Source organism: Pezoporus flaviventris, unplaced genomic scaffold (genome assembly GCF_033815535.1).
Source record: "Pezoporus flaviventris isolate CSIRO_AGI_PZ_B2104156 unplaced genomic scaffold, CSIRO_AGI_Pfla_v1 ptg000078l, whole genome shotgun sequence".
Taxonomy (NCBI): Eukaryota; Metazoa; Chordata; class Aves; order Psittaciformes; family Psittacidae; genus Pezoporus; species Pezoporus flaviventris.
Genome location: NW_026892626.1, coordinates 4,442,866 through 4,468,083, shown reverse-complemented (window position 1 = coordinate 4,468,083; position 25,218 = coordinate 4,442,866). Strand labels below are relative to the sequence as shown.

The following is a 25,218-nucleotide window of genomic DNA, read 5'->3' as shown; positions in this document are numbered from 1 at the left end:
CAACTGCTTAAAAATCTCTTTAGGAGACACAGACTACCCTAACAAGTGGTCTGCTATTCCACTATTACGTACTATATTGTTACTTGCAGTGAGTTCCAAGTCAAAGCATTATTGCAGATACTACTAATTTCCTTATGTTTCCTACTTATGGTCTGTTACGAACTTTATTCCATTAATTCTGTAAGCTTGTCTTTAAAACTAATTTACTTCCACTTTTCACTTTCATCGTACTACGTTAGAGGGGATTATTGCACATACAAAAGAAATAAAAAAAGTAAGATTTCCAGCTTAATTTTTTTTTTTTTCTGTGCCATTGATGAACCAAGATTTTGGGGATCTTAGCTCTATTTAGTATTTGTAAAGGTAGTGGCTCCTCTTACTCCTATTTGTAGAAACTGTAGGAAGGATTCTTCTGTCTCCTTAGGTAAATGGCACCAGCTTCCACAATGCTGAAGATAAGCCAACAGTGCCGTAGACCCTCCATTATTTTCAAGCCATTAAGAACCATAAAAAATTAACTGTTGATGTAGCTGGGCTAATAAAATAGTTCAAGCTAAAGCAGCACAGTTCTAGCACCTACAGTGCTTTTTTTGTTTTTAAAGGTATCTCATGGAAAGGTAGTACAAAACTTCATTCAGAACTTCTTTTCCTGAATGATACACATTTAAAAAAATACTTTTTTTTTAAAAGTGATACATATATTGACATAAATTTTTCAGATATGTTTTCCAAGATTGTTTCCTGTGCTTCCTTTCAGATGCTGGGTAAAAGAGGACAGGGTAGTCACAGCTGCTAGTGAATCTTTTCATAGTTTGGATTTTTCCCTTTTGCTCACTATGATTAGAAGGGGTGTGGGAAATAATTTCTGGGGATTGAGGGGGGGTGTTTTGAATCAATCTGTACAAGCCCATCTCAATGCAAACCTGACCCTTGGATATAGAAGTGACGGGCCTGTTTCTAGCATTACTTTCTCACAGGGTCCAGGCACTCAACCTGATGTTAAATACACAGCTGTTTCTGCAGATTATCAAAAATAACTCTCACAAGTAAACTCAGAGCACCTGTGGGTCTTGCATTACTTAGCAGGTATTCTTTTGACATGATGCACTTAAATATACAATCTACTAGTATTTTCTCTGCTTGCCCTGGAAGATCTTCGACAAAGGACAAAAATAATTAGCTTGTGGGTCTAGTACAGGCAGGAAGAATTTAATTTTACCTGTTCACACGAATACTCAACTGTTTCTCATCCAACATTGTGTAAATATATCCCAAGCTTAAAGACAAAGTCAGATTGCTAAATGTATTGAGCTTGCTATTACAGTACAAGAATTTATTTTCACGTACAGTTTCAGAATATATAGAGCATAGAAAATGGTAACCATTTTAAAGGCATTATCAGGTAGAGAGAATATCCAAAAGTATGTTTGTCCTGCTAAAACTCTAGTTCACACTGGTTTGGCATTTTTCTTGGTGTGCATAACATTTCCCATTTTCTCTTATGTGGCATCATGAGCATGCTGCTGCTTGTATACCGTGGTGTGCGTGCTTTTCACTTTAGTTAAGGGTTAGTGCTCTCACTGAGGAATTAAGCTGTGTGTTCATGTATATATATATCCTTATTTTAAATATCTGCTCTATAAATGACCTGAACATTATTGAGGCGAGAAATTGGAGAAGCATCTCTTCAAGCCAGTGGTGTAACAGCTTAACTCAGAATTTTACAGGACTCCTCTAGATATAAGGTAGTTTGAATCTATAGTTGCTTAGGAATTTCCCTTACTGTTTCATGTCTGAATACAACTAGCAAAACACCTGATAATAGTCTGTCTACTTTCAACCTTAAACCTGCATCTGCTTGTTTTAAGACAAATTCTTCTTGCCAGCAGAATTCAGGTTTTGAATCTGAAATTTATTCAGCAAACTGTAGAAACACTTTTTTAAAAAGTAGGGTAGTAATTCTGGAAATTCAGAGTGTTCCCACTGTGAGAAAAAAGCCCTGACAAAACACTAGCATCATGCTAGACTGGGGAGTCTTGCTCAGATGATGTGGGCATTTTTACTATTATCTTCTAATCTGTTGTCCTCCATCTAATTTTTTAACAATCCTGTTGGGCTTTCTTTGCTCCCAAAAGACAACTAGTACAAGCCAAAGTATTTTAGGATGTTCAAGGAATGGAGATGGAATTGTATGACTGTTACTCATGTTGGTGACAGTTCCTACAGAGTTATGCACCTGAACTGTAATTTTCTGAGAAATCAAGGATCAGTTACCTGAAGGCATGGGTCAGACCATCAGCTGATGTATACTGCAGTAAGTATAGACTTCAGTAGAGCTATACTACTTTGTAGTAACCATTTTTTTTCTACATTAAATGTAAGACCTCATTCAAAACCTACTTACTTTTTTATTGCCTGTATATTGGGCCAGCTCTAGTGAACGTACTGAAGTAACTGGTTAGTGCTTTTACAAAGTCAAATCTATATTTAAGCATCAAAGCTGTGACTAACCAGAAAAAGCCACTTCACTCTCCACACTGATCTCCCAACTCCAAAGTCACCAACAGCCAAAGCCAGTATTACACTGCTGAGCAGTTGAGCCTGCTATTACAGTATAGATTTATCTTGCAAAATGCCTGAAAAATAAAAACCACCAAGTCATTTTATCTTGCAAAACTGGCCTGGAATTCATAAGCAAAGTAATCACACTCTGATTTATTTAGTAGGAGTGTTTGGTTCAAGCAAAATCCACAGTGGAATCTAGAATGAATTTTTAAAGGCCAATTTCCTAATTGGCAGACTCAGGGAATGCTTTTGTAAATGACACAATAGCCATGAAATTGCTATATAATCAAAGCCTGGTGTAATAACCATGTTGAGTTTGGCTATAGAAACATGCATTTGGCTTTAACTGATCACCAATTTGCTTGGAAATTTGCAGATGTAGGCAAGGTAATGTTGGGTTTTTTTTTTCTTTCCTTCCAGAGAGACTACACACAATGCAAAACTAAAGAGGTATGGGACTTGAGTGGGGTGTTTCTTACTGCCCAGACTATTCTGGTCCCAAGTTGTTCAGTGGATTTGCTGGTAAATTCTCCTGCCAAAGGCTCTGTGTGTTTCAATTAAATGTGAAAGAGAATCAAGAGAATAATTTGCTGGAGTACAAAAAAGGGTTGTTTACTTTTGCAAAGCAAGTGGTTTTAATAAAAGCTTGATGACACTTACTGTACATTGTAAAGAGTAGAACATGAGTCCTCTGCCAGGCGCAGCGAGTGCAGCTTTGGCCTTCTGTAATTGTTTGCTTCCAGTGTGATCTGGGCCTCATTTTTTTCACTCCCCCTATATTTAACCTATTCCAAAGGGAAATATCTGGTCCAGGAATACAGGTAGCACACTGCTTACAAATTAATTTACATGGGCTTTATTTGCAATCTTCTAGAGGCCAGGAATAAACTGTTAACATCTAGTTAAGGCAAAACGGTTTGTGATGATGAAATAGGTAAAAGAACCAGGGTGGCTCTGTCCTGCTCAGCCCCTGACCTAGAGGTGCCAGGCACCCATTAAACCTGCCATTTTGTTTAATTCTGTTTCATATCAAGAACACAGTACATTTGTAGAGAAACAATACCTTTACTACAAAACCATGTAAATGATTATATACAAAATGGTTACTGAAATTTGGTTTTGTACTGCAGTGACAAATGACTAGCTGCTTGACATTTATTTACGCTTCCTTAATACTAGGTACATAACACCACTGATCAGAGTAAATGCAAATGCAATCCAAGCTAAGACAAAGGAATAGCCATACTGGCCTTTAGAAACTCCAATCCTATACTCATTGCTCTTGTGTAGCTCTTCATGCCTATCTGTATAAATGGAAGCTGCAATCATAACACACAGACCTGGGGGAAGAAGAAAATAATAAAGTTTATCATCTTAAAATACTATCAATATGCACAACAACTATTTACTCGCTGTTACTCTTCTGTCAGACGCTTCCAGCAATGCCCTTTTTTGCAGACACTCATTTTCCATCTGCAGACTAAACCCAGAGTGTTTCAGGACACATTTTCAGTTTCTTTGGCATGGGTTAAATTTGAAGTGCTGTTCTGTGTTTATGTTCTTTGGAGTGCACACAAAATGATTCTAAACATCTGCATAGTTTTAAAGCCTAGCAAAAAATGGAGTACCTGCCTGTAACAGCTATGTAGTTATTTAATTTGTCCATGAAGATCGGAATCTCAGATTCTTTCCCTTCAATGTTTAAATGACTTTATTCTGAGCAGTCATGTCATCCATGTTTTAACTGCCTAAAAAGTACAGAATAGGGCAGTTCACTGTTTAAACAAGTACAAAGTATAAGCTATGGCCTCAAGAGTCCTCATGCAGCTCATTCTTTTTGAAACCTTTTTCCCCTTTCCTTTCCTACTCTTGTGTAAACATTATTAAAGTCATAAGTGTTGAAAAATTACTCACATGACAGGAGCTGGATAACAGAGGTTAACACAAATCTTTCTCCTTGCTTCAGACGGAAGAGTTGAAGAATGAAAACCAGAAATGCCACACAACAGAAAATAGTAGATAGGATCATGGTGGCCTGAACAGCTTGAACTGATTGATATTCTGAAAAGACAAAAGCAGTCACGGTTAAAAATACAGTTTCTCTCTTCACCTGCTCTTGCAATTAGCAGAAAGGCAGAGCTATGCTCTGGAACCAGTTCAGCAGCTACAGCAAACCAGTTGTGCACGCATTTCAATGGTGCACATGCACCATTGGTGCATGGAACCAGAGAAGAGTGGTTCTTCTCTGCTTCCATGGTATTAAAACAGCCAGGGGGTTATGGACTTCTAAAAGCTCTTCATAAAACTGCATAAAAATACTGAAGACACTGTTTCTCCCCACCACTTCCTTTACTACCATCAGTGTACTAAAGGCACAGCAAAACTGCCAGGGATCCCAAATGGCTTACAAACACAGACCTGGGCCTCTCACCAGCCTGAAGACAGCTTTTTCCAATGAGATATTAACCAGACAGGATATCCACACTCTGCACAAAAGAGTCCTTTGATTCAGGTTTTTGACCCTGTCTATTACTTCCCTATAACTAAGAGCTAAAGTAACCAAAAATGTGTAACTACCCATAGCTTCTTTGTGTACCTTTGCCTGAGCGATGCAGACAAGATCAGCTACACAGATGAGCTCCTCACAGCACTTTTCCTTTAGCAAAGCTACACCAACAGTAGCTCTGGAACAGCAGATGCACCTCAGCTACTTACAACCTACCTAGTTTGGGTACCCAATAGCAACGAATGCATAGTAATATAGACATCAAATGCAAATATGTTACATTTGCGCTAGCTCAAGAACGCCTGTGTGGAACAGACCACCTGCAGCATGGTATCATAGGATCATGGAATAGTTTGGGCTGGAAGGGACCTTCAAGTTCATCAAGTCCCACCACCCTGCCTTGGGCCGGGATACATATGCTGTAAGCCAAATTGATACTTGGAAGGTTATGGGTACATGGCTTTTCAAATCGTCTACCTCTTCAATAGAGACAAAGATCAAAAGTGCAGAAATAAAGTAATGTAACATCTGAGAATTTTTCTATGTTTGGTAAAGCAGGGTATTAGGCTGTGCTGTACATTAAGTTCTCTCTGTTACAAATGCACCCTGTGCTCTGATTTTCTTTCACTTTTTCCCTAATTCCTCTACGCTGCCAGTATTTTTAATTTCCACTGTGAAAGTTAAAGTTCAAATTCTGAGGTAAATTCTGTCACTTAAGCCACACTTTCAGATGGCTTCACTGATCCCTTTATTTACAGAACCCTTTAGCGCTCATTGGTATCTGCTCACCTCTCCTGCCCTGGGCTCTCAAGAGCACCTGACAGTTCCCTCAGTTTTCCTCTCACAAAAACAACTGGCTTTTCCAAAATGAAAAGCCAGTACTAAAGCTTTTAGAAAACCCAAGTAGTTAGAGCATACAGATTTTTGAACAAATAGATTATTGCTCCTACATACTTTGTATTGATTTCACCAGATCTCCTGCTAAAGGAACTGAGACAGGCACAGTGAGACACTCACCTGTGAACTGATCAGTAATTGCCATACAGGTGCTAGTATTTGTGTCACACATACTCCAGACATCTGTAGAAAAATTATCTCCTACCCACCAGGCCTGCAAAATAAAAGTAAAGGGCTCTTACAGGGGGAAAACCCCCACAAAAACAAGCAAACAAAACCACCCACAACCAAAATCCACAAAGCTCAACAACCACCTACCCACCCCAAACTCCTTAGCTCTCTTGAGCAAAGAGAATCATAGAATAGAATCACAGACTGGTTTGCATTGGAAGGGACCTTAAAGCTCATCCAGTTCCATCCTGCCACAGGCAGGGACACCTTCCACTAGACCAGGTTGCTCCAAGCCCTGGCCAACCTGGCCTTGAACACTGTCAGGGATAGGGCGGCCACAGCTTCTCTGGGCAACCTGTGCCAGTGCCTCACCACCCTCACTGGGAAGAACTTCTGCCTAAGAGCTCACATAAATCTCCCCTGTGTCAGGTTAAAGCCATTCCCCTTTGGCCAAAGTCCCTCTCCAGCTTTCCTGTCAGCCCCTTTAGGCACTGGAAGCTCCTTTAAGGTCTCCCTGGAGCCTTCTCCAGGCTGAACAAGCCCAGCTCCCTCAGTCTATAATCAACTGCAACAAATTTCTCTTCAGTTTTGATACTTAACTGCTCAAACTAAATTTGACATGTAATAGCATTTTGGAAGAAAGGGTGTATCGTTAATCAGGTCATTTTCACTGAGACCTGAACAAATGGCAATCTTTAACATCCCAAAGCACAAGGGATTTTCCACTGTTCAAGAAGAAATTTTGGATAGTCAGTGGCTGCTCATTCAAAAAGGTACCTAGATAAGATCTGCTTTGTTCCTCCAGATCCTATTTAGGATGCACAACTCTTTAAAGGCCCAGCACATTCTAATTCACAGGCAATAGCATGGAATGAAACAGAATATATAGCACCTATGAAACAGAAGCCCTTTATTCATTTTCTGATTCCTGACACTGGATTGAATTAATCTCAGCTCAGCATAGCTGTGCTGTTGGTATGAGAGCGCAGGATGTACGCTGTGGCATTTGACTGGAAGTGACTGGTGACAAATTAAGATCCTATTGTGGTATTTATACTTTGTTGTTTTAACAACACAAAGTGGTGCTGCAGTGACTGAAGGGATTTGTACGGAAGCCTGGGAAATACCAAGCACTCCACATGAGTGGCATTTCCCCAGGAAACCCATTCCCCTTCCGATAGCTGCCCCAGCCTTTGCTTTCAATACAGCTGAAAAAATACAACTATGACTCCTTGTGGCATCTGCTGCTTAAACAGACACTCCAGAAACCTCACAGTTTACTGGGCAGTATTCTTTGAAAAGAATACTGCAGTAAAAACTACAATGTATTATGGTCATAGGCAGATGTGCAGAAATAACACTTTGTTTTAAGAAAGAACATTGCTTTCTCAGGATGCCATTCATTTGGATTTTGCAGTCCAAGCTCAATTTATTTTCAGCTCTGAGCACTATATAATCCTTTCAGAGTTATTCTCATGACTATAAAAAGCCTCTGGAAGATGATAAAATCTAATAGGAGTTGCTTACACAGTTTAAGTTTGCAATTGTTTGCAAGTAGCTAATGGCACAAAGCAAAGTGCATGTGGTTCTATTACTATAATAATTTGATTTGGATATAGCAGATCTGAACTAAAAGTAAGCTGCTTTGTCCACTATCCCAGCTTTGTATATGCTTAAAGGAGCAGGGTTAGACAACCTTCTTTGGTTCTCAATTCATGACCCACTTCACTAGACAAATCAACCAGCTGGCTAAAGATAACGTGAGTTTGTACCATTCTGCCATAAAAAGTTGTGGGCAATTCATCATTTCTCTTGGAGCACAGTCTTGGAGAAGTCTCCGGGATGCAAACCAGCATCACTGAGCACAGTGTTTTCAGCAGACAATATTTTTAATCCCATAAACCTGTACATATATCAAACCTCTTAGAGAAAGCCAGATTCCAGTACACAGCTATAAGTACCAATCACGTTGGAGGGCTTCTTTGGAAAGAGGAAAATTCAATTAAGAGCTGGATGTAAACACTGGAAAGTAAATTCTTTCTGGGTGCAAAAATAAAAAGAAAATTTGCAAAGAATGTAACATAAATGATTCTGAAACTTTGTGCTGAAAATGTTCAACTGAATGGAAACAGAAAAAATCACGCTGTCTCTTTCATGAATTAACTGAGCTTCTGAGGGAAAGCACAGCCTGACTGAGATTATCTCCATGCACTGACCATGAGCTATTTGACTGCATGTACTTGATCAAAAGGATGACAGACCACCCCCATACCTAGCTGAAGCAAGTCCCATAGCAGCTTCACCCTGCAAGCATGGTAGTATTTCTAAAGATAGTCCCTGGCCAAGTATCTTAAAGGGGAGAAGATGAGCTGCATGACATGGGCTTAGAACATGACACCACACAAATGCACAGCAGCTACATGTATAGTCCTATCCCTGTACAGCAGAAACATGCATACTCCAGGCATTTCTTCTACAAAAAGATGCAAGGAGACCAGTGTGCCCAACAAAGTTACATGCTTCCAATAGGCAAGTTGCAGACAACTAGAGAAAAATAACTTAATTTTTATGAAGCAAAGAAACACCAGCATGTTTGAGAGGAAAAAAGAAGAAACGATACTTACATTGTCAATAGTTGAGATGAACAGCAGTGCTGCTGAGGTTATATGAAACACAATAATGAACGCCAGAAGAATCAACATCCTTGATCTGTGGAGGCTTTAGTCCGAGATAAATCTGTTAAAAATAAGAGCATATATGAACACCAGATTGACCAGTCACTATGCTGCTTCCCCATGGCTGTGTGGCTGTGAGTAGTCAAGGCCAGTGTGAGGGGATTTCAGAGCGAGGTGCTGCTCACCAGGAGCATCGTATGCAGTCTGAGCCCACAGCACACATCCTGTCTCTAGAGAGAAAAGATTTCACTTAATCAGACTTTCCATCAGTGTAACAGTGTTCTGTTTGTTGTGCGTGATATGTAACTAGCATCCCTGGTGTCAAAGTGACAACTTGAAATGAAGCCAAGAGGTGCATTTTGCAACCTGCCAGGGGGATGGCTGCAGTGAGTAAACACATGGAGAAGTTTCTACATGCTTCTCCAGCAAGAATAGAACTCCTTCATGTTGACTTTCAGAGAAGTATTCTTCAAATTACAGCCTTGTTTGCTGGTAGAATTTCCACTGGGTATAGTAAGGTCTCGTTTCAACCATGCTTTCAAAGTAAGAAGAAACGTGGATTTCCAAAGGATGCTTTTGGAACAAAATTCAGTGCATCAAGAATTAACCTCCTAGATTTAGTAGCAGCTATGCCCTACCTTAGGTCTCATACAGGTTGTCCTTTGTTGATCTAGTTAAAAGTTTTATCCACTGATGAATGACTGAGGGCTACCATTTTCTCCAACATACCCCTCTGACTGTTAGGGCTGAATAAATTCATTAGTCATGTAATCATCCAGTTAGTGATTTTATGTTCAGTCATTTGATACTCTCTCCAGTCTATTATTTTCATACCTTATCTAACTCATTTATTGCCATTTCACATCTCAAATGAAAAAATTAAATAAGAATTCTTATGTATAAAAGGAACCACAGCTTTATTTGGACTGGAATTCCCCGGAAATGTGCGGGCACATAACAAATACAGTAGGAAAAACTACTGTTACTCATACACAGAAATGTAAATTGCTTGGTGTATCTATTCTCTTTTCCTTGTTGTATAAAAATGCTCATTAATGTATGCTATGTTCTGTAAGGAATCGACAAGTCTTGCAGATATTTTTTCTGCATTTAATGTGCACTCTTCTGTACACTCTGCATGTTATCACTCATCCACACATTTCTCCACTTCCTTTGGACACATTCTCTTATCTCAAAGAATCCCATTCATACAGCAAATACCCAGAAGAAAAGGCAGTTATGATGTTTTTAGGACTTCCATGATTTTTCTCATGTCTAACCCTCTCTCCCCTACTGCCATTTACTGGAATCATGAACCACGTGGAGAAACGAACCAAATAAAAGGACTACATTGACAGCACTTTCAAAGCAGCTCCACTGGCATTCTCACCAGGCCAAAATACAACTACTCTGCAAAACTTAAACAAAAAGATGACAGCACATAAGCACATGCTGAATAGGGACTAGAAGTTTGAGACTAATCGTTTACATGGCCTTTCACTGCAGCACAGCATCACAAAAAGCACAGAGCCAAACAGCATTAAAGTGCTTCTGGGCAAATGAGAATTGATCAGATAGATAACCTTCTATCCATACCTGATTGGAATGACTGTATGGGACAGCTAAGTCAGATCTGAAAATAAGGAAAGGAGCTACTCAAGTTTTTATTCCTTCCTATTTTCTCACTGTTAAACTTTGCCTTCTCCAACACAACTTCCTCCAATGAGCAAGTTCCATGGGATGACTCAAGATGCTCTGAATCTAGTTCTGCTTCTAGAAATGTCATTCATGATTCTTTATCAAGCCTTTCTTGAATGAAAGGAAGGAAGAAGGAAAAGAAGATATTTTGTGGTTTTGTATAACACCACATCAAACTGTTTTCATTGTGAAATGTACCCATTTTCACCCAGCATGCTATGGTTTTGCAGTTGGGGTTTTTCTGAGCTCCATTTGTTGCACTGATGGTATCTAAGCAGACAATACTGCAACAAGCATCTGCCATGTAAGGAGACAGAATCAAACTGTATTCAGTGTTATTTTAAGAATAACAATACAATTTCATCTTATAACATCAAGCATCATAAAGTAGAGAGACAGAAAATTGTAACCTAATGAAAACCAATCATGGAAATCAAGACTTGTCAGCACAGAAATATTCACTTTGTCTTCAATCAAGTGGATGCTTTTGTTTTACTGCTTTCAGCCATAAACAGAAGTGTTTCTGACAGGATAGATAAATATGTATGAATGATGAGGAGAGGACATTTATGTTTTACCCAAATAAAGCCAAGATTGAATTAAAGAGCTTTCTGTTTTGTCTTTTCAAGATCAAGGACAATAAGAATAGTTTGATGTTTCTGCTCTGAAGAACCTCCGTAACAGCTGTTGTTAGGTACTTCCTCCTGACCCACTGTCAATGGCTCCCTTCATGAGCTGCTACAACTTCTGTGTACGCAGTGCTACAACAGGTATGCACAGTTATGAGAATTAAGGACACTGGGGGAAAGGAAGGAGACAGATCAATTCCAAGTAATTAATACCAGGAAAAGACAACAAGAACTTGTCACCCAATCTGTCAGGCCTGAGTAGGGATCCCAGAGGTGCACAGAAAGATCTTTGGGCTACAATCACTACTAGCAGTTTCCTCTTCCCATGGAGACCAAGAGACAGACTGGCTTTTCACACCCTGCGAATGGAGTAATGAGGGAAGCAGTATCTTCCAGCCAAACTCTGTGTAGTCTGTGCCCAGGATGCAAAAAACAGCACCCTACTTCCGAGATGCAGCCAGCAATGGCGCAGAAGCTACTGCCACAGTATCTGCTTCCCTCTCGAGGCAGAAATTCTGGACTTAACCTCTGAGGGGGGACTGTTAGCAACCAGTCCTCCTCCACTGCAGACAATGCTGGAATTTAAAAGCTTGTTCTGGAGACTCAAGATCCTTCTACTCCTCCAGGAAGAAGCAATTCCTTCCCAGATCCTCTGAGGATAGCCTGCCTGGGTACCAATCCAGGAGCAGGCAGCTCCTTCCTTCTCTCCATGAACAAGGAAGGATACAGTTATATCTTCACATTGAGAATATCTGAGAACGCTCTTTACATTAACGTTCAGAATTTTTACTTTCATAATTTATTATATTTATAATATATTCTGCATACTCGCTGTGGTCCTCTATTTCTTATTCACCATGAGCTGCTTCTCAAGGCCTCTCTTCAGGTTCATGACTGTTCCTAGGTCTTTTCCAGCACCTAAACCCCAGCAGAAGCAGGGGCTGGCACACCAACAGCACAGCACCAGGCAGTGGCTTTGCCTCATGCTTTCAAAACAAGAGTACCTGTAAGAACAAAGCCAGCATAGCCGTCTAACCTGGCTGAACTAATCCTGCTCAGTGGAGCAACCAGCAATTTGTGTTTGATTAAAATCCTATCATCTCTTACATTTAATTTGTGCAGCCACAAGAAAATATTGCTTAAAAGGGGTTGTTCATAAGAAAAGAAGATGCATTTTAAAGTCACATCACGGAATCTAGTACTTTGTACTGCTGCACTGAACAAGAATCTGCAAACAACCATATGAAGAAGATGCACAGACGTGGTCAGACTCTTCAAGCAAAACTTTGGTATCGACATGCGATATGATCAGGGATGCTGTAGTACTTTTCCATTGCTGTTTTGCAGCCCTTGGAAGCACTGTCCTGTTATCAGTGCTAATACACGCTGCTATGAAAAGGCTTCTTGCTCTTACAGGACTCTTGTTCTTAAATGAACCATTGTTCAATTCTTCTCTTTTAGCCTTTTTATCTGGTAAGAGTATTTGTATGGATCAAAACAAGCTTCTTGGGCAAAGTTTCTACTTTCTATCATTCACAGTAATATTCACTGATAGGCACCATGCTCTCAAGACAAAGGATTTACGATTTTTAAGTTCACTGCCTAAAGGGTTGTGGGATCTCCATTCTTGGACATCTTCGTAACTTGACTGAAGCAAGGCCCAGAGCATTCTGAAGGAACACTTGGGGCAGGAACCCAGATGAGGGACCTCCTGAGGCTCCTTCCACCTCTGCTCTCCTATCAATCTGTAATTGTTTCAGGAACATCCCTGTAGTAATATCCAGCAAAACTCTGACAAAAGAGAACAAAAAATTTGACTCAGCTCATCACATGTGACATCAAAAACAGCTCTGGCGTTAAAGTAAGAATGACATTGGATGTCAACATGATGCTTCATTTGCAAGCCTCAGCATTTAATACCACTTCACAAAGTATGTTGTGAGGCAGAAATGTACAGGTACAGCTGAGTTAGAAGGGCAGACTGCCACTGAAACCAGGAAGAGTAAGTTATGAGAATCCTACTGAACATATCCAGATTTGCTGTGATAATAAGATTTCCCACAAATGCCATTACAGTGGAGAATACTTAAACAAAACACACTGAAAACAGAAGGACCAATTATATTAACAACAAAGATTTTTTCAGTTAGTGCAGAAGAATTGTTTCTGGGTAATACTCCAGTGCTACCTTATTTTGCATAGAGAGCATAAATGCAGCAGTCACACTTATCTTTAATAGTTTCAGTAATGCAAACTATTGGAAGCAGTAATTTACACGTTGATTATGAGAGCCTGATGTGCTGTACAAGGGGTGGCTATGAAGGGCCTCTGCTATGATCTTCTGGACATGCAAAGGCAACTGCCTCTTGGCAAGATAAATCAGTATGACAATGGCAGAACTGCCCAGTACAAACAGTATCCAGTCCAGGGTCCCAACATTCCTGAACTGTAGTAAGCAAAACATGTCACAAATCTGGACTGCCTCCGTATGCCAAACTCCACACCCCTCTGCAAAGAAAGCCTGAACTTACTCTAAGATAAAGTTTATCTTTAATGTCCACCAGTATGAAGAGACATGCCAAACTGATTTTTTTCTGCTGTTTAGTACAGCAAGCAAGCAAGCAAAGAGGAAAACTCTGTCTTTGACAGTTCTTAGCAGAAGGTTCATCACTACTTTCCAGTCCAGCTCCACAGCCCAGGGTTTCATTTATTCCCATGCAGTTACGTTCTGCTGCCAGGCTATTTCTCATGTTTGGTGTTTGCAACCAGAGAAACTTGTACGTAGTGCAGTGTGTTTATCCTGTGCTCATTTGCATTGAGAAGGCTAAAGCCTATCCTACATCATCTGCTGCCCTCACCTCCTATGATCAAGTCAGGTTTTTGCATCATCTTCAGCCGAGCTCATGTGTGAAAAACCTCAGTGTAAACAATCATGGTTCATACTCCAGAAACAGGGTGCAAACACACAGAGCAGCTCCTGCTCTGTGCAGACCAGGGCTGGAGCTGTGCAGGCTGCTCTCACCCACACCTTGTGTGCTGAAGACACACCCAACAGAAGGGGTAGATGATCCTGCTGAACAAGTTACCATACCTGCAGCTCTCTGCACTGAGACTCTTCCTTGCAACTAGACCAGCAGGTCTTTGGGCCATCAGTAATAATTCCATTCAGCTGAGCTTTCTTGAATTCACTGGTGTAAAACTGAATCAAAGCACAGTCTTCTTAATCAATTCTTCTGCCCCTCAGTGCCGCAATTAAGGCTCTATACATGAAGTTAGAAGAAAAAGCTTGTATACTGGTGGCATGAGAAGTTTGTGATCTTGTGATGCATCATAAGATGTTTGGATTTACATGATTACCACTTTGTTTTGCACAGCTTTCTTGTGCCACATCTCACAGTGTCTCATGACAGAGAACTCAGGAGTTGGCCCATGTTTTTCCTGTACCATCATCTGTAAACTTGCATAAAATTCCAAATTCCCTGGCTTATAAGGAACAGAGTCATACTGTTAACTTCTTCTTTTTTTCCCTTTACCAGATATGAAGGGCTCTGTTTTTTATTTGTGATTCTCAGAACTGGAACCAAAAGTGAGCTAAGTTCAGCCAGTGGAGTTTCTCCCAAACTAACAAAAGCTTTGAGGATTCCAACAGTCCTCTAATGCCTAAATATCAAACAACATAAAGGACAAGAAAATCAGAAAATTTAACACCAAGGAAATAATTATACCAGTTGAAACAACTTACTCCAATTTCATTATTCCTTCTGCATGAGTTAATCGAACAGTTGGGAACACCATCATCACAAGGTACATTTTACTGAGTGCTGTTCCTTAGAATGAGGCAGGTAATACCCAAACTCTTACACTTTCTTTCTACATTTGGCCCTGCCAGTGTTCTCCAAGGTGACTATTGCTCTGACCCTGTCCACAGTGTGGCAGCTACACTGAACCATCATCTAAGATTTCCACTCATTTTCAGCTAACCCATCTGTCATTTTTTGTGCTGCAGGGTTAACCTTGGCATGTGCCCGAGCTGCAGGGCCAGCCTAACATGGGTGCCCAGCAGCCCATCCTCACTGTCCTCTGTGTTTCTGCACACCCCTGTGTGATGCTGTGCATGCACCCCAGCTGTGACACATATCTGGATCCTTTCCTTGTCAGCTACAGAAGAATCCTATCACACAAGGAGAAGTCTGGAAAGGATATGCAATCTTTGTACCTTATTTTCTTATTTTTTTCCCCATGTCATCAATCCATATTGGAAAAGAAAAAACACAACTAAAGCAGTCTAGTTCTATTGTAGGTGATGACTTGGGAACCTTACTTTAAGGAACCTGCCTTTAAACATTTCATAGGACAGGAGTGCTTATCTTGAAGCTAACATGTAGATTGATAACCAGCATGCGAAGGGTTTGCTGGCAGTAATCCCTGAAATTGATAGTTCCCTGGTGCATGAAGTGAGCTCCTACTGTTGGAATTCTCAGGTGTACACACTACACAGAAAATGAGTTTTCTCTTTTATTAAAGTCTTATTTCTAAGTGTAATTTGTTAATTAATAACACAGGTCTACCAACAGTTGTGGAAGTTTGTGTATTTATGCTCACATATTCTCTGTTCTCAGGGGATCTAATGTATTGTAGAACTAGACCCTCAATAACCTATTCTCTGTATTCAGGTGTAGATTCAGATTTTGGCTTGGCTTCAAGTATTCCAGAGCTAACAGTCAATACAGAAACAGTGCGTCCTCTCAACCAGGGATCTCTTTAGCCAGCTAGCAAACCTCCAAGAAGGACTGGTTGGCTCTGACTAGATTTCTCTAATATCTAATGGGAACCCGGGAGGGAAGTGCAACAGTCCATGCAGCAGGCAGGCTCCCACCCCATGAGCATGAAGAACAATATATCCTCTTCAAGAAATAAAATTTCAAGCCCCTGCTTGATGCTGGACTTGGAATCAAGAGGGCTAAGTGTCCTGTCAGCCCCTAGATGGCACAGACACCATCAGCTCTTTCTGATTACAAGCAGTCAGTTAACTGAGAGCACACTCAAGCCCACAGCCCCTTGTGCCACCTATTTTATGTGGAAGGAAACGAGCTTGTCACTTACACTTCCAGCTGCTTTTCGAAGTCCTTCACCACAAAGCAAGGAAATAAGGAAATGAAACAATGTTCCCTGCACACAATCACTTATGTAGGCAAAGAAGAAAATAATCAACACAGCAAAAATTAATTCACAGTATTTTCTGGTACTCTATTTGAATTACACTGTTTACACATATGAAACTCAATGGCAGAAAATGAAAGTGGGGTCATTCTGCCAGATCTACATTTGCTGGTGCCCTTGCAGCAGGCTGTGTGAAGACTCAGCAGCACAATTAAACCACTTGGCTTATTGCATTTTGACAGTGAAAGACAGGGGCTTGGAGACAAACTGGCAAGATTCTCTTGAACAAAACCAGGTATGAGCTAGTTTTTATCCAGATTCTTTAAGAGAATCTTGCCTTGCAACCAAAGCTCCGATGTCTGCTTTTTGTGTGCATCAAGCTAAATGTACACCTATAGGTTAACAAAGCCTTTTGCTGTGACGGTAGTTGGGTGTTTTTCCATCCTACAGGTCCTGTGTGGGACTGCCTGCACCACAGTAGACTCTGATGGATGTTCTTGGCCTATCATCAATGCATGAAAGGATTCTGAAGCACCCTTCCATCTCCTTCTGAATCTGTTTCATAAACACTAACTCTTAGCTCCTCCTCAGAAACCCTACCCAGTTAGCAAAAGTAGAACAGACCATGCTTACAGTTAGGCCTGGCAGATCCTCCCTGGACTGCTGTTCCTTCTCACCCTCTCCTCATTAGATCTACGCTATTACGCCAGAACTTGAGAGTTTGGGAAATTAGAACCCTGCTATTCCCCATACATTTCCAAACAAAACCAAGAAAAAAACTGCAGCAAAAATGCCTTGAGTACTGAGACCCAAGGAGGCCGATGGTTCTAATTTCTTAGGAATGCTTTTAATAAGGTTTTGACCTAGGGATGCCAGCATTGCTGCCACTTCTGTAACTCCTGACAGAATTTGCAAACAAGTTCAGACTGGGTTTAGACTTGCCCTACCACTCCTTTCACTGTGGCCCTTCCGTGTGCACTGCACAGAAAAGTCACTGTGCCATGAAGCCTTTGTGGGCAGACTGAAAAGCAGAGAACAGGCAGGACCTATGGGAAAACACAAACACAATACCCTGTCGAGAATAAGCCTTGTGACATTTTACCTGAAAATCAAGCTTAAAAGACTCAAGAGAGATGTATTCAAATACTCCAGCAAAACCTGGGAGAGAAATCTAGCAGCCACTATATGCTGAGAAGGCAATTTAACAGGTACAGAAGCCACCTACCTATGCTCACAGATCCTTGACTACAGGCACATTTGAATAATAAAGCCTTCTGTTTTCAAAACTGTTCTTTAGAGGGGTTTGTGTGTTCAGCAGAAAGTTTGTCCTCCTCTAACAGCACAAACAGCATCTTCCTCAGACGTAAATCTTCTCTATATCCTTCTTTTTCCCTAAAGCACTTTTTCTTGTAACTGCGCTTTTACATTAGATCATCATTATCTCAGCTTTAACCTATTCTATGTCTGCTTCTAAACCCCAACACAACTCACAGTGGTGTAAGGAGGGCTACCTTATCACTAAATAACACCTGAAATGGTTACACTTTATCTCAAATTCCCATCACAGTCATTGCTTGTGCCCTCCATCACCTGCTCATCCACCTTCACTTTATGCTGAATTCACATGTCTGTGGGAAAACTCTGCCAAAACCTGGTCTTTAATGAAAGCTACCCCATGGAAGCAATCTGTTCAAGAGGTCAGTTCTCAAAGGGCATACATTGACTGAGAAAACCCAGCAGTCATTTGAAAGAAGGAATTGCTTGTATACTGTCGTTTCTCATTTCTTACAAAACATAAATGCTTTCACAGAGGCATCTGCAAAACATGCTACAAATTGTAACTTGAAGTACATATGGGTAGAGCTTAAGTGTATACTTAGAAATGAAAAAAAAGCACACATCAGGTGTTCAGTGCATCCTTTTCTCAACAAGTCTGCTTTAAGTTGCGCACCAGACACCACTTCAGCATGAACAAAGTTGTGGTATATATTTAAACCTTCTTAACAATGAAGCTGGTCTAAAAGCACTAAAAGCTTGTTTTTCTAAGCTAAATAGGACAAGAACTTCTTGTTCTGACTTGTTCATTTTTGAAGATCAAGACAGACTGGGGATATATTTCCTTGCAGGTCAAGGCAAACACATGGAAGGAAAATAAGCTGTTTAACGTAAAGATGAAAATAAATGGCTATAAATCAGGTGTGAGCATATTTAGGATGGAAATAACAACTCACAAAGCTTGCCAGGTTCTCAAACAACCTTACAACCACCACAGCATGGGAAAAAAAAAGACCTGCCTCCACAAAGAGATTATGTGATCCTATGCTGGCAGGGCAGCTGGTGACCTGAATGGTCCCTCCAGCTCTGCACTCCTGGGAAGGCTATCCCACAGTCTCTCTGAGGTCTCCATGCCTTTGCAACTTGCTTTTGCATAATGCCCCAAGCCCTTCGCACTCTGCTGAATCCTCTCCTGTCTTTGAAAGACTTCAGGTAATGCTGGGAGCAATGCTGACTGTTGATCTGTACAGTGGAGTAATGCAAGCAGTGATGATGGGACTGATGACACACAACCAGCTTCAAGGGAGGATTCGTTACTCAAGTGGGCAACAGAGCTACAAAGAGTGAGCAAGAACTGTCCCACTTTCCTGAGGGTGACTGAGGGGCCACCGTTGCCTCCAAGCGCTCAAGAGCTCTTAGCAGCCTGCGGGCACAGCCCTCCTGCTCTTCAGGCAATCAGCCAGCTGCACCATGGTGCTGGGACAGGGACATGGGCTGTACCAATGAGCTATTCAAGCTATGAGAAGCCTCCTGGGAACCTGCTTCGGAAGCAAATAACTGAACTGAGGTGTGGCCTGGACTCACCCCTGCTCAGTCACTGTGTGGCCATATTTTGGTGTCAATGCTGTCCCCGCTGAACACCTCAGCAGAGCAGGGAGGGACAGACCAAGTGTAATATCAGAATACCAGACCTTTCCATCAGGTTGACAGATTAAATGTGTCCTGGGTCTGATCCAATGAAAAGCAAAATAAACCAACCCAGAACAAAAAGCACACCTGCAGCATTAACACTAGGCATTAATTTAGTTTTGAGAGCAAATCTCAGGCCCTGAGCTCTACTGACTACAGACAGCTGCTTATCCAGAGATTACTCCAGATACAACAGAACAGCTTGAATGATTTATGTTGTTCCACCTAATTAACCAACAAACAAAGGCAGAAAAGGTCTGTGTCTCCAGACTGAAAACAACATGTTTAATTCAGTAGAAATGAAAGCTGATATTGTTTTAACTTTGGCAGATGCTCTATGGAAATTGCCAGCAATTAAATGTGTTACATTCACTGTTGTGAGATTTTCAAACTGCTTGTTTTGCTTTGGTTTTGAGTAGCTCTGAACTGAGAAAATTTTGCCTTTAGTTATTTAAGAGTTTACACATCACCTATCAGGAGTGTGAAAATACATCTCTATTGACAGTACAATAGTTGGCTTTAAAATAAAAAGATCAAAACTCTTTCACAACTACAACTATTTTGTTTCACAGCAATACTGTAGCATGTGATCAGATTTAATACTCAGCCTACCTTCAGAATGTCATTTGAATCTGCAATTGGTGCAATCAAATTAAAACTTAAAGGTGACGACGTGAACGTTACCAACTCAGGTGGAAGGATTCCTAACCCTTGTTTCATTGCACACTTGAGCACACCAGTTGCACTGCTCTTGTACACTCTGGCTGCTATACAGATACAGAACCCAGAGACCACCTGCTACTCCCTGCACCAACTCTGCTTCACCTCCACTCCTCCTTGACCAGTCTGGCTGCCTGTACAGTCACACTATAGCTTGGGTCAACCAGCTAAGCCACAGTGCCAGGCAAAGGGCCTGTGATATATGGGCAGGCTCAGCCAGCTCGCTTCAACTCAACATTAGACTCCTTTGGCCATCTCTAGACGTTGATTTGTTTCTGTGACTGAGTTATGTGGCTGGTTTGTTGTTTCTGTGGATTCAGAATGTCAGCCTGAGAATAAACGAGTCTGCAGACTGACTGCACCTCAGCATGGGTATCGGGGGACTCTGGAAGGTCACTTTCTGCCTGGAAGAAGGCCATCATTTTGATGTATTTCAGGACACTTAACACCTGCATTAAATACCTGAGGGAGTGTTCATACTGCCCACCTTAGCTGTCTGTGGCCTGTGCAATTCCAACCACAGCGTCGTATTTAAGGATCCGTGAGGTAAGCCATAAAGCCATCAGTGAGGTATGCCATCCAGAGGGACCTCGACACACTTGTAAGGTGAGCTGATTCCAACCTTATGAAGTTTAGCCATGACAAGTGCAAGGTCCTACACCTGGGTCAGAGCAATCCCAGGCACAGCTACAGGTTGGGCAGAGAAGAAATTCAGAGCAGCCCTGCAGAGAAGGACTTGGGGGTGTTGGCTGATGAGAAAATGAACATGAGCCGGCTTCAGTGTGTGCTCGCAGCCCAGAAAGCCAACCATATCCTGGGCTGCATCAAAAGGAGCGTGACCAGCAGGTCGAAGGAGGTGATTCTGCCCCTCTACTCTGCTCTCGTGAGACCTCACTTGGAGTATTGTGTGCAGTTATGGTGTCCTCAACATAAAAAGGACAGGGAACTGTTGGAACAAGTCCAGAGGAGGCCACGAGGATGATCAGGTGACTGGAGCACCTCCCATATGAAGACAGGCTGAGAAAGTTGGGGCTGTTCAGCCTGGAGAAGAGAAGGCTGCGTGGAGACTTCATAGCAGCCTGCCAGTATCTGAAGGGGGGCTGTAGGGATGCTGGGGATGGACTATTCATTAGGGACTGTAGTGACAGGACAAGGGGTAACGGGTTAAAACTCAAATAGGGGAAGTTTAGATTGGATATAAGGAAGAAGTTCTTTACTATTAGTGTGGTGAGGCACTGGAATGGGTTGCCCAGGGAAGTCGTGAATGCTCCATCCCTGGCGGTGATCACGGCGAGGTTGGACGAAGCCTTGGGTGGAATCGTTTAGTGTGAGGTGTCCCTGCCCATGGCAGGGGGTTTGGAACTAGATGATCTTAAGGTCCTTTCCAACCCTAACTATTCTATGATTCTATGATATATATATATCCTATAGCCATCTTTAAGGGGTGCTTGAGTCAGTCCACTTTCTGCCCCACCTACAGACTTCTGTGAACATCTCTACACAGCCAGAGGGTTGTATTTTAAGGTCACACCCAAATTGTGAGGCTTCACCTGGCATGCACATACCATCATCAAACCTGCCCATGAAACTTCATAGGCAAAATAAAAAGGCATAATTAAGTTTTCCCCATTTAGTGAAGAAATAATAATTCCTTTGATGGATGAATTCAGGCCATGAGGCTTTTCTTGAATCCCACCCAGCAAGATCTGTTTTCTAGAAGTGAAGATGCTTATCTTCATAATGAAGTCATGTGCATCACCTGACATACTGAGATCTTCCTTACAAAAATATCTTCTTTCTAAAACAATAAAGCTTTCAAAAAAACAGCAAAGACTGAGATCCCACCACAGAGATCACTGGTTTGCTTTAATGATCTGAAAAACAAACAAATCCTAACAAACATTCAACAGCTCCATGAATGGAATTCCTCAGTGCTGTGCTTATGCTTCCCTGCTTTCCCTCTGAGACCAAGCTGATTTCAAAAAAAGCTGTGCACTCCTTTCTACTTTCAAATTTGGCTGTGCTGGAGGATCTCATGGTTTTTATATAAAGTGTTTGTTATACTTTGGAGTAAATACCTTCCTTATTAGTTCCTGTTTAATATAGTGCCTCATTCTATCGGGTCTTCTTCCAACAGGAAAATGGCAGCAAGACCTGGAAAGTACGTCTTCTGCCAGCTGGCAATAGAAAAGATCTGGTCTCCAGAGTCCTACTTATCTCTGTAATTAAACACATTCTTGTACTGATTTATGTGGTGGTGTCATGTCTTACATGATGCTCAAGACACAAATGGAACATGAAGAGTAAGTGGAATACCAAAATACACAACACTGAGGTGAAAAGGGAAGGGTCTCCTTGTGCTGCCATCCAACTCATTTTCAAATGGACAGGGAAACAGCATTACGAAAGGAGACAGACCACAAATAATATACTTAGTAAAGTGGAGGAAGGTCTTGCTTCTCTAAATATCCGTAGCAGTACAACATTCTTCTAATTACTCTATAAATGTCAAAATCAAGATGGAAAACAACCTTGAGACGACAACAAAATAAAAGCCATCACAATGGAAACAAGAGAAAGGTATGAGACAACTGTGAAGCAAGAGATACTAACAAATCAAGGGGTGAAGAGTGCAGTAACTGAAGCTGGTACAAGATGAAGGAGAAGATGTTAATTTCTTGTAATCAGTTTTGGCCAGAAACAGTAACTACAGCAACCAAGAGTTGAGACACAACCTGTGTCTAAGAGAATGAATGACATTGTAGCAGCCTTCAGTCTTGACTGCTCAGTCTGTTGAACAACCTTCTTTACTAGCAAATTTTTAAATCTGTGCAAGCACATGGAATACACTGGTTTTCCTTGCTGGCAGATCCACAGCATAATCAACCCTAGTTGGGCACTTATGATAGAAGTGTTTCCAGAGACTACAAACAAAGAACACACCACCAGTAGTGTCTTGTCTACTGACAGTATGTTGTTTTTATTTCAAATTATATTAACAGACTGTTTTCCTTCCCAAATGAGCACATTAACAAGAAACTTATGACCTCTAAAGAGTTGTGGTATTACTGCATTTCACCTGGAGTTAATATTGATGGCTACCAGCAGAGAAATTCCTGCTTTCCTTGCTGGGCAGACAATCTGGTAACATCCATGTCAGCCATGCAGCTGACATGATAAAATCTGTACACATCTTTATTCAGCATGGAAGATGACTCTTCCCCCAGGTATTCCAATGGTCTATTCTCCAGCTTCATTCTATAAGCTCACAAGGGGATGCATAGCAGGATTTCTTTCTTCCAATGTCTTTGAAGCAAAGGTCAAGTCCTTGCATCTTACGCTGCACAAATTCACATCAGCTTCTGATGAACACATTTTCCATGTACCTTTATTTCCACTCCCACTTTGATTTCACTCACTGTGCTAAGTACCTAAACCCCAGCTGCATGGTATCTAATTTGTCACACACTTACAAAAACCATAGCTGGGCTCCACAGTAAACTGCAATTCACTTTCCTCCCCTCACTGCACCTCAGCCCAGCACTGCCCCACCATTTCTGTGGGTTCCTGCCTGCCCATGTCTGCAGCAGCTGCTATCTCAGCTCCAGCAGCCCAGCCCCACAGTTCTTCTCCTGAACCACCCTACCTGCCTAGATGGCAAAGCCTTCAAAAGCAGCACAGAGAGCAGGTCTGGATGGAAAAGCCATTACAGACTATTTTATCTGACAGGAAAAAAAACATCTGTTCAGGCAGGCAAGAGGGCTTGTTTTACATAGTTAATATACCAGCATTGTATGTACGGAGTCTGAAAGGAAGTGAAAAGAAAGTGCTACTTTTTCTTTCCCGATGGAGATCAGCCAACCTGGTTGGCTGTTTACTTCCAAAGCTCCTAAAGCAAACTACTTAAATCTAGCATGTATTTTACAGCTATTCAGTGGAATTCTTCACAGCTCTGTATCAAGCCAGAAAATTCTTCTAACATGCTCAACTGCAATAACTACTGATCATTTACATACTACTCCCAGACGTTTGGAAAAGAAAAACACCACCTTTCTGCACCATGTGAACAAAGTATTTCTGCCAAGAAATTAATGGAGAGGCCAAACTGCAGGCTTCTTGGAGGCAGCATTTGCAGTCGGAGCAAGCCATTGGCACGTCTACCAAGGCAAGGGCAGTGTTGCACTGCTGCTCCTAGAGATGTCCAAACAAGGAGCTACCCTCTAAAATCCAACACTCACTATTGCAGGAGAATTACTGAAGGCAGCCCGCCTCGTACCTGGCATGTAACCTCTCGAGTGGGAATTGGACATTACACACAGAAAAGCCTCACTAGTGAGGCAGCGCCTGGCTTATTAGAAGCTTATTAGAACTGCAGTTTGACTCAAGTGGAAAAACGTTTAACGCTGGCAAAAACTTCATAAAGCGAGATCTGCACTGAATTATGTCCAAGTTATTTTCCTTCCACTAGAGGGGGGTGAGCGGCCAAAAACACGCAATCGCAGCGGTGGCGTCAGAGCCCCGCACGGCACCATCCCGCGCACATGGCGAACTTCCCGCCGCCTCCCGCACCCCCGGGCCACCTGCTCTCGGCGCAGCCTTGTCCCGCCTTGTCCCGCTCCCCGGTGCCACGCAGGCTGCCCGCGGCGGGCGCAGCGCTCCCAGCCGCCGTCCGAGCGCCCGCCGGCCCCAAGGGACGGCTCGGCCGGGCGCCCGCCGCTGTGCCGAATTTAAGTTTGTTTCGCAGCAAACAAACTCCTCGGGTTTCATTTTTACCCCGTTTGTTTGTTTTTTTTGCGGGTTCCTCCTCCTCCGTCTAGCACCGGCCACCCCAGCCCCGGCCCGCTCAGCCCCCTGCTCGGCCGCGGCTACTCACGGAGCCCGCGGGCAGCACTCCACACGGGCTGCGATCGTCTGGCAGCAGCGGCTCCCGTGCGGCCTGCTGCAGAAGTGATGTCAGACGGGTTGGGTGTGGAGAAAGTAATTCCCAAAAGTGCTCCTCGCCGCCCGCGGAGGCAGAGGTGCGAGCGTGTGTGAGGCGAGGGAGGGACGCGGGGAGCAAGCGAGCAGCTTTTCCCCGCCCGTTTCCACCCCGTGGCTGGCGGGCACCCCGGCGCGCCGCCGCCCGACCCTTCCCGGGGGCGCTGGGCCCGCCGCTCCCTGCGGCCAGGGCTGGTCCTGTCAGGGCTGCCCCGACGAGCAGGGTTGGGCCGCACGGGCTGCCACTAGGCAGGAC

The 25,218-nt window shown here is 42.3% G+C and overlaps 1 protein-coding gene across 1 annotated transcript; it reads right to left on the bottom strand.

Moving 5' to 3' along the window:
• Positions 1-1,188: 1,188 nt before the first annotated feature.
• EMP2 (epithelial membrane protein 2) lies at positions 1,189-24,879 on the bottom strand. Its single transcript, XM_061473333.1, has 5 exons — positions 24,859-24,879; positions 8,764-8,875; positions 6,089-6,182; positions 4,480-4,626; positions 1,189-3,905 (listed from the first exon to the last, which is right to left on the bottom strand). Exons 2-5 carry the CDS (start codon positions 8,839-8,841, stop codon positions 3,721-3,723), a joined length of 504 nt encoding a protein of 167 aa, XP_061329317.1. The 5' UTR covers positions 8,842-8,875; positions 24,859-24,879; the 3' UTR covers positions 1,189-3,720.
• Between the last annotated feature and the right edge of the window lie 339 nt (positions 24,880-25,218).

Excerpts from the sequence above, each read along its gene's own strand:
- EMP2 (XM_061473333.1), bottom strand. The coding sequence starts at position 8,841 with ATGTTGATTCTTCTGGCGTTCATTATTGTGTTTCATATAACCTCAGCA. Across the intron at positions 6,183-8,763 it reads TCATCTCAACTATTGACAAT|GCCTGGTGGGTAGGAGATAA; the intron begins GTAAGTATCGTT and ends TTTATTTTGCAG. Across the intron at positions 3,906-4,479 it reads TGTTATCCAGCTCCTGTCAT|GTCTGTGTGTTATGATTGCA; the intron begins GTGAGTAATTTT and ends TTCTTCCCCCAG.